Below are 13,720 nucleotides of genomic sequence, written 5' to 3'. Positions count from 1 at the left end.
CCAGGTCTTGATGGAGGAGGCACACAAATCTCGATTCTCCATTCATCCCGGGGCGACGAAGATGTATAGGGATCTTCGTCTGGACTATTGGTGGCCCTGCATGAAGCGGGATGTGGCTTGGTACGTCGAGCGGTGCTTGACCTGCAGGAAGGTCAAGGCCGAACATCAGAGACCGCACGACAAGATGCAGCCGTTTGATATCCCGTTGTGGAAATGGGAACATATTACGATGGACTTTATCACGAAACTACCTAGGACCGTGCAGGGAGTGGATTCTATATGGGTCATCGTGGACCGATTGACCAAGAGCGCCCATTTCATCCCAATTCAGGAGAGCATCTCGGCCGAGAAGTTAGCCGACATTTATATCAGGGAGATAGTGGCGCGGCACGGGGTGCCAATGTCAGTGATTTCAGACAGAGATGTGCGTTTTACTTCCAGGTTTTGGAAGAAGTTTCATGATGAGTTGGGCACTCGTCTGCATCTTAGCACTGCCTTCCACCCACAGACGGATGGTCAGAGTGAGCCGACCATCCAGACTCTTGAGGATATGTTGCGGGCATGCGTGCTAGATTTCGGCGGCAGTTGGGATACGTATCTTCCGTTAGCAGAATTTTCATATAAAAACAGTTACCATGCGAGTATTGACCGCCCTCCTTTCGAGATGCTCTACGGGAGAAAGTGCAGGACCCCAATTTGTTGGGGCGAGGTCGGTCAACGTGTCATTGGGAGCACCAAAGTGGTGCTCAAGATGACAAAGTTGATCCAACAGGTTCGTAGTAGACTACAGACTGCGTAGAGTCGGCAGAAGAGTTACGCCGACAGGAGGCGTTCGGACTTGGAGTTTCAGGTGGGTGACATGGTCCTCCTGAAGGTATCATCTTGGAAGGGTGTCATTAGGTTCCGGAAGAGGGGCAAGTTGGGCCCCAGGTTCATTGGTCCTTTTATGGTTTTGGCCTGGGCGGGTCGGGCTGCCTATCGATTGGATCTTCCAGCAGAGCTTAGCCAGATCCACAACACTTTTCATGTTTCTCAGTTGAGAAAGTGTTTGGTGGACGAGTCAGCAGTTGTACCCTTGGAGGATATTCAGGTTGATAGCAACCTGAATTATATCGAGAGACCAGTTGTGATCTTAGATCGAAAGGCGAAGACCTTGAGGAACAAGGTGGTTCAGTTGGTGAAGGTGCAGTGGCAGCACCGGAAAGGTTCGGAGTAAACATGGGAGGCGGAGGAGGAGATGAGGGAGCACTACCCCGAGTTGTTTCTGGAGTCAGCAAACTTCGAGGACGAAGTCTAAGATAAGTGGGGGAGAATTGTAACGCCCCGTTCCTGGTACATATTTATTTTGATTAATGTTCTTTTGGGAAGAGCTACTCGGCGAGTTGTAGCTCTAACTCGCCGAGTAGATGTCGAGTGGATGCGGGCTGTAAGTGATCTACTCGGCGAGTCCACGCCTGGACTCGGCGAATAGGCCAATCAGGAGGAGACCATAATCCTTAGGGTTCTCACCCTATTTAAACGTCCTTACAGCCCCATCTCAGCCCCCATCACCCTCAGAGCATTCCTTATCGAAAACCCTAGCCTCCATTGATAAGTTTGAGTGATTGTTGCCTTGTGAAGGGACTTTTGGTGTACCTTGGAGCAAGTGGAAGAAGGGAGACGTTGAAGAGGTCAAGGAGGGGGACTTAGATCCAGAACACATTCATTTGTGGTCATCCATTCTGGTAATAAAGTTTCCATCTTGGTTATTGATCTATTAGATCTTTTTTGTCCCTAAATTGTTGCTTTCAAGCCCTAAAACCCCAAATCCTTGAAGAGAAACCTTATGGTTGGGTTATACTTCAGATCTGGATTCTCATTACCTTCTTGAAGTGTTAAGTTTCAGTCATATTGGCGATTAAGGTCCCTCTTGAGCTTAGAACCCCATTAAGAGCTTAGTTTGGACATTTGAAGCCTCTAAAGCTATGCGTGCACGTAAAGTTTGCAACTTTATGTGATAAGCATGCCCTAGAAGCCTAGATCTGTGGTTTGGGACCGCTGCATGACTCAAATCAGGTCTGTATAGAAAAGGACTGAATGCACTCGGCGAGTAGAGCGATAGACTCGACGAGTCCTATGAAGTTAGCCGTGGACTCGGCGAGTTGGATGAGCAACTCGGCGAGTCCGATGAAGATTGCCTTAGACTCGACGAGTTGTTCTTCAACTCGGTGAGTCAGATGAACTTGGACTTAGTATGTATGCATCGAGGAAGAATGCGTCGAGTCTTCGCTAAGCTCGACGAGTAGAATCGGGTGTAGTACTAGAACAAATGGAAGGGACTCGGCGAGTTGGCGAGCCAACTCGGCGAATCCGGTCAACCAGGATGTTGACTTTGACCGGGGGTAAAATAGTCATTTTACCCTAAGATTAGTTATCAGTATCTGACTTAGTGTGTATGGAAATTGTAGCCGGGGAGTTCCGGTTCAGCAGTCAGGCGCTCAGCAAGCAGACTTTCAGCATCTACTTTGAGGTGAGTTTCCTTCCAGTAGGAATGGGTCTAAGGCACCAAGGCCGGCCCGTATAGACGATATGATAGTGTCGGAGAGTGGGCAGAGCCCGTATCTCTTAGTTGAGTCTGATGATGCTATATGCTAGCGTGGTAGAATTGTTTATAATCGTTGTTTGTGTGATACTTGTATATTATGGTTTAGATATCGGAGTGTGGGCGAGGCCCGTATCTCCTAGATAGTGGAGTGTGGGCGAGGCCCGTATCTCCCAGTTAGCAGAGTGTGGGCGAGGCCCGTATCTCCTTGAGTGTGGGCGAGGCTCGTATCTCCTAGCTATTCATTATATGATTGTATGGTATGTGGTATTATGGGGGAACTCACTAAGCTTCGTGCTTACAGTTTTCAGTTTGGGTTTCAGGTACCTCTTCTTCGAAGGGGAAGGAGCTGGCGCTGTAGCGGCCCATCACACACTTGCATCGTATTCCGCACTATGAGATCTTCCTGGGGATTTGTACTCTGACATTATTATTTTCATGAAAATGTTTTCCAGACATGTGATATCTTTTTTGAAATGTTATGATCGGTGAACGTTTTTATTTCTAAATGCTTTACTAAGTATATGTTTTAAAAATGAAATTTTTGGCTCGTATTTTTGGGATGTTACACACACACACACACACACACATATATATATATATATATATATATATATATATATATATATATATATATATATCAAATGTATGTTGTTTTTGTATATCAAAATTTAAATTTATCATGATTTTTTATGGATGTTACAATATATATATATATATATATATATATATATATATATATATATATATATATATATATCAAATGTATGTTGATTTTTGTATATATATTTTTACGATTTAGAAGTGTTTAATATTTTTTTAATACAAATGTTATATTAGTTGTTTTAGTGTTTTTGGGTTATTAAAGGTTGTAATATTTATTTTTCATACTTTTTGTTATTCGTTATACATAGAGCATCACATGTTTGATATATTAGTTACCCAACTTTAAATACTCAATTAATGGTATACATATTATGTTAGTTTTAGGGAATCAAAATAACAACATGTAAACTTAGATAATTTTTAGGATCATGTTTTTTCAACAATTTTCAAAATCTGTAATTTGTTCCTATTGTTTGGGGTACACAGATTCAAAAGTGAGATAATCCAAGAACAAACCAATCCAAATTACAGACCTAATTCAAATTGAGAAACACATAATACATTTTGTTTGATGTGTTTTGAGAGACTAAAAGATTATATGATCTGTTTCTGAGTATATATGTTCCAACTGAATTTTGGAACTCTTATCATCCTAATATAGATTTAAGAAAACGGTGGGAAGCTGGTAAAAGAGGGTTACATGCATTTTGACGCCAAAAAGATGGTTAGAAATATGGTAATTTAGACATAATCGAATCTTACATCATCGTGATATCATAACCTACTTTGACGGGAATTTACATGGCCAAACTCCTCGATATATAAATCTGTTTAGGTGCAATGCCCTGCCCTAGATCCTGTCAAGGGGAGCTACCCTTTGGAACTCTGTACCCAAGGATGCTGCCCTTAGACCATCATATTCTTGAGTTCATACTTAACACTCCGAGTGTATATCCCCGCACATCCAATCTCAGATAGCAAATAGAACTCATTATGTCTTGATAACAGTACTAATTACATTAATATATGTTGATAACATTAAAATCACGAACATATTATATCATAAAATTATTTAAAATTATAATTTTTAATAAAACTAATAAGTTAATTATATGTTTTCTTCACTAAAAATATTTGTTTTTCAAGTATAAATACTAAATAATAATTTTGTTAGCTTATTATTTTAACAAGTTATAATTCGCTAAATAGAAGTGGGTCTCAAGTTTTTACAAATTGGCCCCTACTAGATTACACACGATTATTCAGTTTTTGATTTTCAAAACTAGAAGGGCTTAAAACGTAAAAATGTGATTTCGTTTATTCATTCTGGGGTTTATATCTTCAAAGCATATTCTGACACTTTCACCATTATCGCCGCTACCAGGGTTTAGCTCCCCTCTCTCCCTCTCAACGACAGCCACCTCCGCCTTTGTCACAACCACCACCATCACCACCAGCCCTAGCGAACCAATGGAATTGGCTCTTACAAATGCCACTTACCGCCACCTCCCACGCCCTCTCCCCCTACAACATCACCGCCGCCCCTCGTCGAAATCCATCGCTTTCCTGAAAACAACATCGTTTTCATCGTTAACACCCATCAAAGCCTCCTTCCGTAACCCTAACTACCAAACCCCTAAACCCGAAGTGACAAAAATCGTAAACCCTACCCCATTATCCTTCCTCAAAACCACCTTCATCACTGGTGTCGCCGTCACCGCACTTTGCTTCTCGCGTTTTACCCTCAAACCCGCAATTGCCGTTCCTGTCTCTTCACCTCCACCCCCCGCCACCGTAGAAACCGCCGATACCAACTCCGAATCACTAGAAGAGGAAAAAAACCTAGAAGAACATCTCTGCTCTCACCCTGAAGACATCAACGCTTTGAAATCCCTAATGGAATTGAAAATTAAGAACGGAAAGATTCATGAAGCTATTGGAATTCTCAGTCAGCTGATTAACCTGGAACCTGAAGACAGCGAATGGCAATTACTCAAGTATCATTTGCATTCATACAGCGGAGATCACGATTCTGCGAAATTAGGGTTTGAACAGATTCTAGCAAAAGACCCTTTACGCGTGGAGGCTTACCATGGTTTAGTAATGGCTGCTTCCGCTAAAGAATCACCTAATGATCTGAAAGATGTGGAGAAAAGAATCATCGAGGGAATGGAGAAGTGTAAGAAAGAAAAGAAGAAAGATGACTTGAGGGATTTCAAGCTTCTGTTAGCTCAAATTCGTGTAATCCAAGGCGATTATAACGATGCTTTAAAGATTTATCAGGATTTATCCAAAGAAGAGGCTCGGGATTTTAGGCCATATTTATGTCAAGGCATTATATACACATTGTTAGGAAAGAACGATGATGCTGAGAAGAGTTTTGAAAAATACAGAAGGCTTGTTCCTAAGGGACATCCTTATACCAGATATTTTGATGATAATATGGTCGCAACAAAGGTTTTTGCACAGAAGGTGGAGAATGAAAGAGCTTATTCCAAGAGTTGATTAAAAAGATGGTGGAAAATCATGTATAGCAAAGGTTCTATTTCGACACTCTGCTGTGCTTTTTGTTTATGGTTTGGTTATATGGAGATTATGGTGATTTACTTGTTAGTAGGCTTAATCTTGTCTTGTTTCAATTTGGGTCTATTGGAAATCAATGGTTTTAGTAAGGTTTAAATTTTGGTGGGATATTGTTTAGTGAAACAATGTAGCTTTTGTTTATGTTAAAAGGTAGAACTTGTTACGTATATTTCATTAGATGTTATGGTCTGCTTTTCAGTAGATGGTAGTGCTTAAAACAAAAACAAATAGATGATGTGCTTAAAAGTTGAAACGATTGCCATTAAAACATGATTGAAATCTCTAGAATATTATTTCATTCTTTCGATTCTAGAAATGAATACATGATTACATCTAATCGATTTAAGGAGAAATTTGATAGACCCATAAAGAAAGGAGATGAAGGCAAATGGAAAGAATAAACCGAAATTTGCACCTTAATCTTTTGCGACATGTGTTATGGAATTATGTGTTATATGGTGTAAGAGCAAACCGAAATTTGTTCCTTAATCTTTTGCGATAGGTGTTATGGAATTATGTCTTATATGGTATACTAATAAACTTACTTAGGTATTGAATTGGATTAAAAAAAAATCCAATTCAGTCATTGAGATTAAAACCGCGCATGACGGTTTAAGATTAAAAAAACTGATGCATGCGGTATGTATGTGTTTCGGTTTTGTCTTAAAACTACACCATGCTCATCCGTAGCAACTATTGAAACCTTGACTTTAGTGTTGTTTCTCGATTTTTATCAATCGTTGAGTTTTAGAAGTACTATGTAGTTTTGCGTATGAATACATATTAATGCACATTTTAAAATATAAGGTCCGAATACAATTCCAAATACGAGGTCTGAATACAGTTGGAACCAAAACTGCTGAGACAATTTCGAACATCTATTTCATTAAGGTCGGAATACATATTAATGCACATTTTTAAATATAAGGTCCGAATACAATTCCAAATATGAGGTCTGAATATAGTTGGAACCAAAACTGTTGAGACAATTTTCGAACATCCATTTTATTAAGGGCATAAATGTCAAACCAGTCCTTAAATATGACTCGATCGCATGTGACACACATCTGTTAAACAAAATACATTAATACGGACTTCATGATGTGATATTATAATCTAATGTTTTCACTTGTTTCATTTTCTTAATTTTAACTAGAAAAGATTCCACTGCATTTTTCGTCTCGTGTCTGCATGTGCTCCATCTGTAAACGAATGTTGATTTGAGAAATATATAAATCGGACTGTTGTCATTGAAATTTTCGAAAAAATAAAATAAAATCAACTTTAAAACTTTTCAGCAATGTATTTACATCTCTTTACATGCAATAAGAGCAACATACTTACCGTTTCTTTACTCATAATAGCAATGTACAAATGGCATCATACTTTCATTTCAAAGAGTTTTTTTTTTTTTTTTTTTTTTTTTTTTATCAGCTTTCCATATCATATACCAACTACTCCAAATGACTTTGCAAGTATTTCACCATGCTCGTAACTAATGTCATACAAAGTATAAACAAAAGTGTGCTGCTATTTATTTCATTTTCTGTTTTTTATTGTGTTTAGTAAATCAGTCCCTGCCTAGGGTTTCTTTAGGGCTATTAAGATATCAAAGACATTTTCTTTAAAACATTCCATAAACAAAATTAATAAAAAAAGACACCTACCTATGGATGCCGACAAATAGAGGAGAATCTCCCCAACCAAATTTCTTTACAAATAAGATAATCATATATTGATGCCTAAATTAAACTTTTTTACAAAATTAGCACAGAACCATAAACTTGAAGGAGTGGAACAGGTGCATTCCAACCAATTACTTATTCATTATGTAAAGTCATGTGTTATTTTGTATCACCAAAAAGCGTAAAAGCTAATTAGCTCTAGCATGTATTTGTTAGATTAAGAAGTCTATCGGTTAAAAATTTGACACGTTAAGACCATAAATTTCTCATAATTGTTGCATCTTCAACCAAAAAAAAGAATAAATGATAATTATAGAGGACAAGTTTAATATTTTCTGAAGTGATTTTACGAATTTGGTCTGTTTATTTCTCTCAAAAAAGATTTCTTTTAGGACCTAATTCAAAAAGGCCACCTAAACACGGGGACCTAAAGCGTAACTTATTGATTACAAAGAAATTATTTTAACCAAAAGCTATAATTCTAATCTCCATTCACTGTCATAAGATGATTGAATCTATTGAAGCCACTAATTGTAAATATGAATTGCCACCTTTCCCGATTCTGCATTTTTCAATCTGTACAAAAATTTGTTATAAAGTATGATAGTTTAGCAAATAATATTGAAAATCTCATTGGACAACAACAAACTTTCCTTGCTTTTATCGATTTCATTAGCCTTGCATTTCATTACATATTTGCACTTGATAGCTTTCGGTCATTAATGCATGAATTGATTTGCCCTTTAATTTTTACTTAGCTTCATACCCATTCTTTTACTTGGTGCACTAACAGCTGCATTTGGTTTTCTTGACACATAGGCTATAGTTATATTGATTTTTTGATACAATCGTATCATTAAAACTTAAAACATACAACAGCCTTTAGAATTTCTTGAAAAAAAGGCAACAAAATAAGTTAAATCAAATCCAGAACCATTTCCAAAGTTATTGCCCGTCGATATACGTGTATCATTAACAAACCCATAATCCAATTTTCCTACTGAATCCATTGATATAAGTACAACCACTCAGTAGCCTGCATTTCATAATTACATCAAGAATGAAAACATGAATCAAAAAATTTATAAATTTTTTAATCGGTTTTTTTCTACTTATGAACAAATTGAATTATTACAAAAAAAAAAATAGAACCTTCAAAGTTCTTCAATGTCACAAATGTTGGCAGTGTAAATTTGTCCAATTAATAAAAAGTTTAAAAAAATGTAAGTAATGAAAACATTTACATGAAAGAGAAAAGCGAAATAGTAATTTTGGATAACCTGTTTTTGATAGCAGCTTCTTTGTTGTCCAAGAGTTGGTGTATCAACTGTAAGAGTTATGACTTTAAAGCCAGCCTTTTCAGCTCTTTTCACAAGCTGAGCCACAACATTTTTGTCCTTATACACCTGATGTTAATATTATGTTTGAAAATTGTTAATTATTTCAGATTAATGTCGAAAAAAGAAGGGCCAAATGGTGATTTTGCTAACGTAAAGCTGGAAGAAATAGATTCTAGTTCTGGTTGAATGAACCTCTTCAACACTTGAAGTTGCTAATGCAGAAATATATTACCTTAAGGACTGCAAAAGCACCATTTGCATTACATGCAAATCAAATTCCACTATTTTAGAATCTCATTTGTTTTAATGATTAAGAAACAAAAATAGCCAAAAAAAAAAAAAAAACTAAAATTGAGAAATTGTTAGCATAATCGGATAGGGTCGAAGAAAGTGGTTTTAAATGGATCCTTACCAAACATAATTAACCTCAATCAAATATTGGACAAAGTGAATTAACATGAATGAACATAAGTATACAAATAATTCTGTCGAAAATAAATTCACCAGAAATACCTGTAATTGCATCAGTGACAACTTCATAACCAGAAGAATTCGATGAATCATAAGAAAACCCAACTCCGACCTGGGTCTCTAAGTACAACATATTCGCCACTATAAACTTTTCAAAAAAAAAAAAATTAAAATTAAAACTAACCCATGTAATTTTAATATCAAATTCTCTCACAAACAAATCCAAACAATCCATTTTGTTCCATTTCTGTTGAAATTAAAAAAAAAAATCAAAAAAACAACAACAAAAAGAAGAAGATGAAGATCGGGGGGAGCTGCCGGAGCAAACCCCATTCACGCACCTGCCCAGACTCTCTCTTTTTCCTCCATCCTCCCTGTCGATTTGAACAACAATCCAAATTTGTAACTGTTTTAGAGGCAACTGCCAACTGCCAATAGATCATGAAAATGTTATTCATGGAGCTTGAACAAATATATAAAAGTTATTATATTTGAAACAAATTTATGAGGTAATAATTTTTGTAATAAACCACACAACTTTGACTTATCTCATTCAACCATTTTACCTCCTACAATTAGTTTTCTTATAACCTGATAAAAAACGACAAAAAAAAAAGAAGAAATTTTATATGATTTATCCAAAATTACCTCCATTGTTTCTTGATTCTCAATTTATCAAGGTCATCTAAGTAAAAGACTTCAACAAAAAGCAGACGAACAACCTGTAATGCATGTAAAACACCATAGTTAACCATTTGTTGCAACAAATTCAAACTCGTGTCATAATTAGAAGCAACACAATAGTGTGTTGGATATTATTGGTATGGTTTCCAATATTACCCCTACATCCATCCTATTGACAAAAAACGACTCCGAAACTCAAAAAAGAACTTTACAACTTAAAGACAAGGCCAATTGAAAGAACATGCATATGTATATAAATATAAATCATCAAAGCTACCTGCATGATTACAACTCAATTTCTGCAATGTATCCCATATAAGCCACACAAAACCACAAGCCGGTTAAATGAGATTCAGAGAGAAAAAAACACTACACAAATCATAGGAAGTAGTAATATTGTGTGTATGATTAAGTACCTTGCCATCAATAATCTAGCGCTGGCCAACCATGTGGCTGTTAGGATATTTCTCCACTGATAAACTGTATAAAAATAGAATATAACGGTTCAATGACCATGACCATTAAGTTCTTTGTAGATATTTTCTTAATTTTAGACCAAAGCATATCAAGAATAGACAAATAACACCTCTCTCTATAACTTCATGGAGTAAATCAACATCAGATTGTGCTTAGACAGAATAGTTAAAAGGAAGTAATATCTCAAAAATTAGATTTAATTGAAAATCATAATGAAGGTCATTACCCTTTTTCGAAATTAAAAACGTATAACCCAAATAATAAACAAACCAAATAATTGGTAAATACCTCAGTCAATCGAAGAGCCGGTATTGAAAACGTAAACAACTCCCAAAAAACCCACAATAATTTCTACCGTGCAAGAGAAAATAGAAAGAAAAATTGATTTTATTTTTTGTTTAAGAGCTATAACCATCCACTCCAAAATCAATTACAAACCACAAAATACATACCGAACAGCGGTAGCAGAGCGAAATCGGAAGAAACAAAACCCAGAGAAACAGCAATGTGAGTCAATTGGGATGTAGATGAAGAAACAACGAAGAGTAGATGATCCAACTGTCATGATGACCATGAAATGGTTTTATGTTTCTACTTTCACATACAGTTTTGCCTCTTCACCATCAAATCGATTGACCTCAGGTTGTGGCAACCTCCACTTCCAGGGATGCAAAGACCAGGAACCTCATTAACTTTTTAAGATGTTCTTTTAAAAAAAGCGCATTTCAACAAACATGTTAGGGCACAATTAGTATATACCGTTACCTACAAATCGAAATAACTTATCCCATCCGAGGAATCGGAATCCATGAGGCACACTAATGTTGGGCTGAAGCAAACAAAGGTACGGCTCGATTCTTAGGTATGAATTTAAATAAAAGGTTCTTTGGTTTTAAGTCCTACTCGATGAGTAGCAGCGGGGTGGGACTGCGTGTTTAGTGACCTACTCGAGTCCAGGAAGGGACTCGACGAGTAGAGCTGGCAGAGGAAACCCTAAATCTCAGGGTTTTGCATCCTATTTAAGGAGGCCTAAGCCTCCTTTGGCCTCTTTATAGTCTGTGAGAGCTCAATAAAACCCTAATTCGTGTGGTACTCTGTTTTTGGTGTGTTTTAAGCCTTGGAAAGAAGGTTGGCTAGGAGGGAAAAACTTGAAGAGCAAAGGGGTTGAAGCAAGGAAGGTGTGGGAAACATAACTTACATGAGCTAGCATCTTTTGGAGTTATCAAGTTGCAATCTTTACTCCCCTTTTCTTCTAGATCTCGTTGTGGTTGAGTTTTAGGGTTTTATGGATTTTGGAGTCAAATTGGTGAGCTATGGGCTAGATCTGAAGTTGTAACTTCAGATTTGGACCCTTCTCAAGTTCTAGAATCATAAAGTATCTATTTTGGTTGTGGATGAGGCCCTCCTTGTGCATGAAACCCCATTAAGAGCTTAGATTTTGCATTAAGAGCCTTTTTAGTCATGTATGCATGTAAAGTCTACAACTTTACGTGAAAAACATGCCCTAGAAGCTTGGATCTGTAATTTGGAGCCATTGCATGACTTAAATGAGTCTGTATGGCTTAAGGACTGAAGGAACTCGCCGAGTCGCAAGGTTGACTCGGCGAGTCACATGAAGATGGCCATGAACTCGACGAGTTGGAGGAACAACTCGGCAAGTCCGATGAAGATTGCCAAAGACTCGACGAGTTGTATGAACAACTCGGTGAGTCAGATGAGTTTTCCCCAAGTTATGAATGCGTGTGTAGTCGTCGTGTTGCCAGAAGGAAACTCGACGGGTGGTCTTAGGGTTTCGATCGAAAATTGTAGGAACTCGACAAGTCACCCCGGTGACTCGGCGAGTAAGAAAGAACTGCAAGGGAATCGGCAAGTAGCCGAGGGTACTCGACGAGTTAATGTCAACATGGACTGTTGACCTTGACTGAGGACTTTGACTTTGACCAGGGGTTATCTAGCTAGTTTATGGAGTAGCTTGTGAGGTTGAGGACTTATGAGTATATTCGTACTATGGTAATAGGTGGTGGAGTCTTTGGCAAGTGATCCGAGAGTTGGGATTTATCTACCGAGTTGACATCCGCGAGGCAAGTTATCCTCACTGTATCAAAAAGGGTCTAAGGCACCAAGGCCATCCCTGTAGTTGTTATGGTTATGATATGATATATGCGATTATGATCTGATAGATCGAAATCAGGGTAGACAGTATGTTATGTTTTGTGATCCTTAGGGATTGGTATGAAGATGGCCATGAACTCGACGAGTTGGAGGAACAACTCGGCGAGTCCGATGAAGATTGCCATAGACTCGAAGAGTTGTATGAACAACTCAGCGAGTCGGATGAGTTTTCAACAAGTTATGAATGCGTGTGTATCCGTTGTGTTGCTAGAAGGAAACTCGACGGGTGGTCTTAGGGTTTCGATCGAAAATCGTAGGAACTTGACGAGTCACCCCGGTGACTCGACGAGTAAGAAAGAACTTCAAGGGAATCGGCGAGTTAATGTCAACATGGACTGTTGACCTTGACTGAGGACTTTGACTTTGAACAGGGGTTGTCTAGCTTGTTTATGGAGTACCTTGTGAGGTTGAGGACTTATGAGTATATTCGTACTATGGTAATAGGTAGTGAAGTCTTTGGCAAGTGATCCGAGAGTTGGGATTTATCTACCGAGTTGACATCCGCGAGGCGAGTTATCCTCACTGTATCAAAAGGGTCTAAGGCACCAAGGCCGGCCCAATAGTTGTTATGGTTATGATATGATATATGCGATTATGATCTGATAGATCGAAATCAGGGTAAACAGTATGTTATGTTTTGTGATCCTTAGGGATTGGTATGTTAGTGGCCTGATGGGCCTGTGCTCTAGTCATGAGAGATTGTTATGATTGATGATCCGTAAGATAAATATATTTGATGTCTGGATATGCCTGTATGTGTTAGTTATGTGCACATGATTACTTGTTTGTTGGTTGGGTTGAGGCGGTCCTGCTTTGTGCTGAAGGCCAACATACCCTATGAGCGATCCGAGGAGACTATAGGTCCACGTGGCGGCCCAGTCATGCCGAAGGTTCGGTATAGATTCAGTTAGATTGTAGGCCCTGTAAGGCGGTCTAGTTCGGTTAATGGCCCAGTATGCATATCGATTGATTGATTATTACTGATATGATATTATTAGTGTGGTAATGGTATTTTGGGGTAGGTCACTAAGCCCTCGGGCTTACAGTTTACAGTTATTGTTTCAGGTACTTTGGGAGATCATGGCAAGGCGAAGGCGTGACCGTACCGCTCCTCATCCTTA

At 38.0% G+C, this 13,720-nt stretch overlaps 2 protein-coding genes across 8 annotated transcripts; one reads left to right on the top strand and one right to left on the bottom strand.

The window, feature by feature from the left end:
* The first annotated feature begins 4,522 nt into the window (after positions 1-4,522).
* Positions 4,523-5,937, top strand: LOC145090823 (Tetratricopeptide repeat (TPR)-like superfamily protein). Its single transcript, XM_079028887.1, has one exon. It carries the CDS (start codon positions 4,658-4,660, stop codon positions 5,690-5,692), a length of 1,035 nt encoding a protein of 344 aa, XP_078885013.1. The 5' UTR covers positions 4,523-4,657; the 3' UTR covers positions 5,693-5,937.
* A 1,818-nt stretch (positions 5,938-7,755) lies between these two features.
* Positions 7,756-11,329, bottom strand: LOC145090784 (uncharacterized). 7 transcript variants are annotated; one of them, XR_013701770.1, is made up of 7 exons: positions 10,880-11,329; positions 10,367-10,430; positions 9,915-9,988; positions 9,608-9,687; positions 9,309-9,414; positions 8,736-8,861; positions 7,756-8,491 (listed from the first exon to the last, which is right to left on the bottom strand). XR_013701770.1 is itself a non-coding variant. In XM_079028865.1 (7 exons), exons 3-6 carry the CDS (start codon positions 9,918-9,920, stop codon positions 8,854-8,856), a joined length of 252 nt encoding a protein of 83 aa, XP_078884991.1. In that variant the 5' UTR covers positions 9,921-9,988; positions 10,367-10,430; positions 10,880-11,329; the 3' UTR covers positions 7,756-8,491; positions 8,736-8,853. The 7 variants fall into 7 exon arrangements, 3 of the variants coding, with proteins under 3 accessions (XP_078884991.1, XP_078884985.1, XP_078884998.1); XM_079028865.1 differs by having other exon boundaries at positions 9,309-9,513; positions 9,608-9,640; XR_013701765.1 differs by having other exon boundaries at positions 8,736-9,513.
* Positions 11,330-13,720: the final 2,391 nt, after the last annotated feature.

Source organism: Lactuca serriola, chromosome 1 (genome assembly GCF_051521515.1).
Source record: "Lactuca serriola cultivar US96UC23 chromosome 1, Lser_US96UC23_V15, whole genome shotgun sequence".
Taxonomy (NCBI): domain Eukaryota; kingdom Viridiplantae; phylum Streptophyta; class Magnoliopsida; order Asterales; family Asteraceae; genus Lactuca; species Lactuca serriola.
This window is presented reverse-complemented; position numbering and strand designations above follow the sequence as displayed.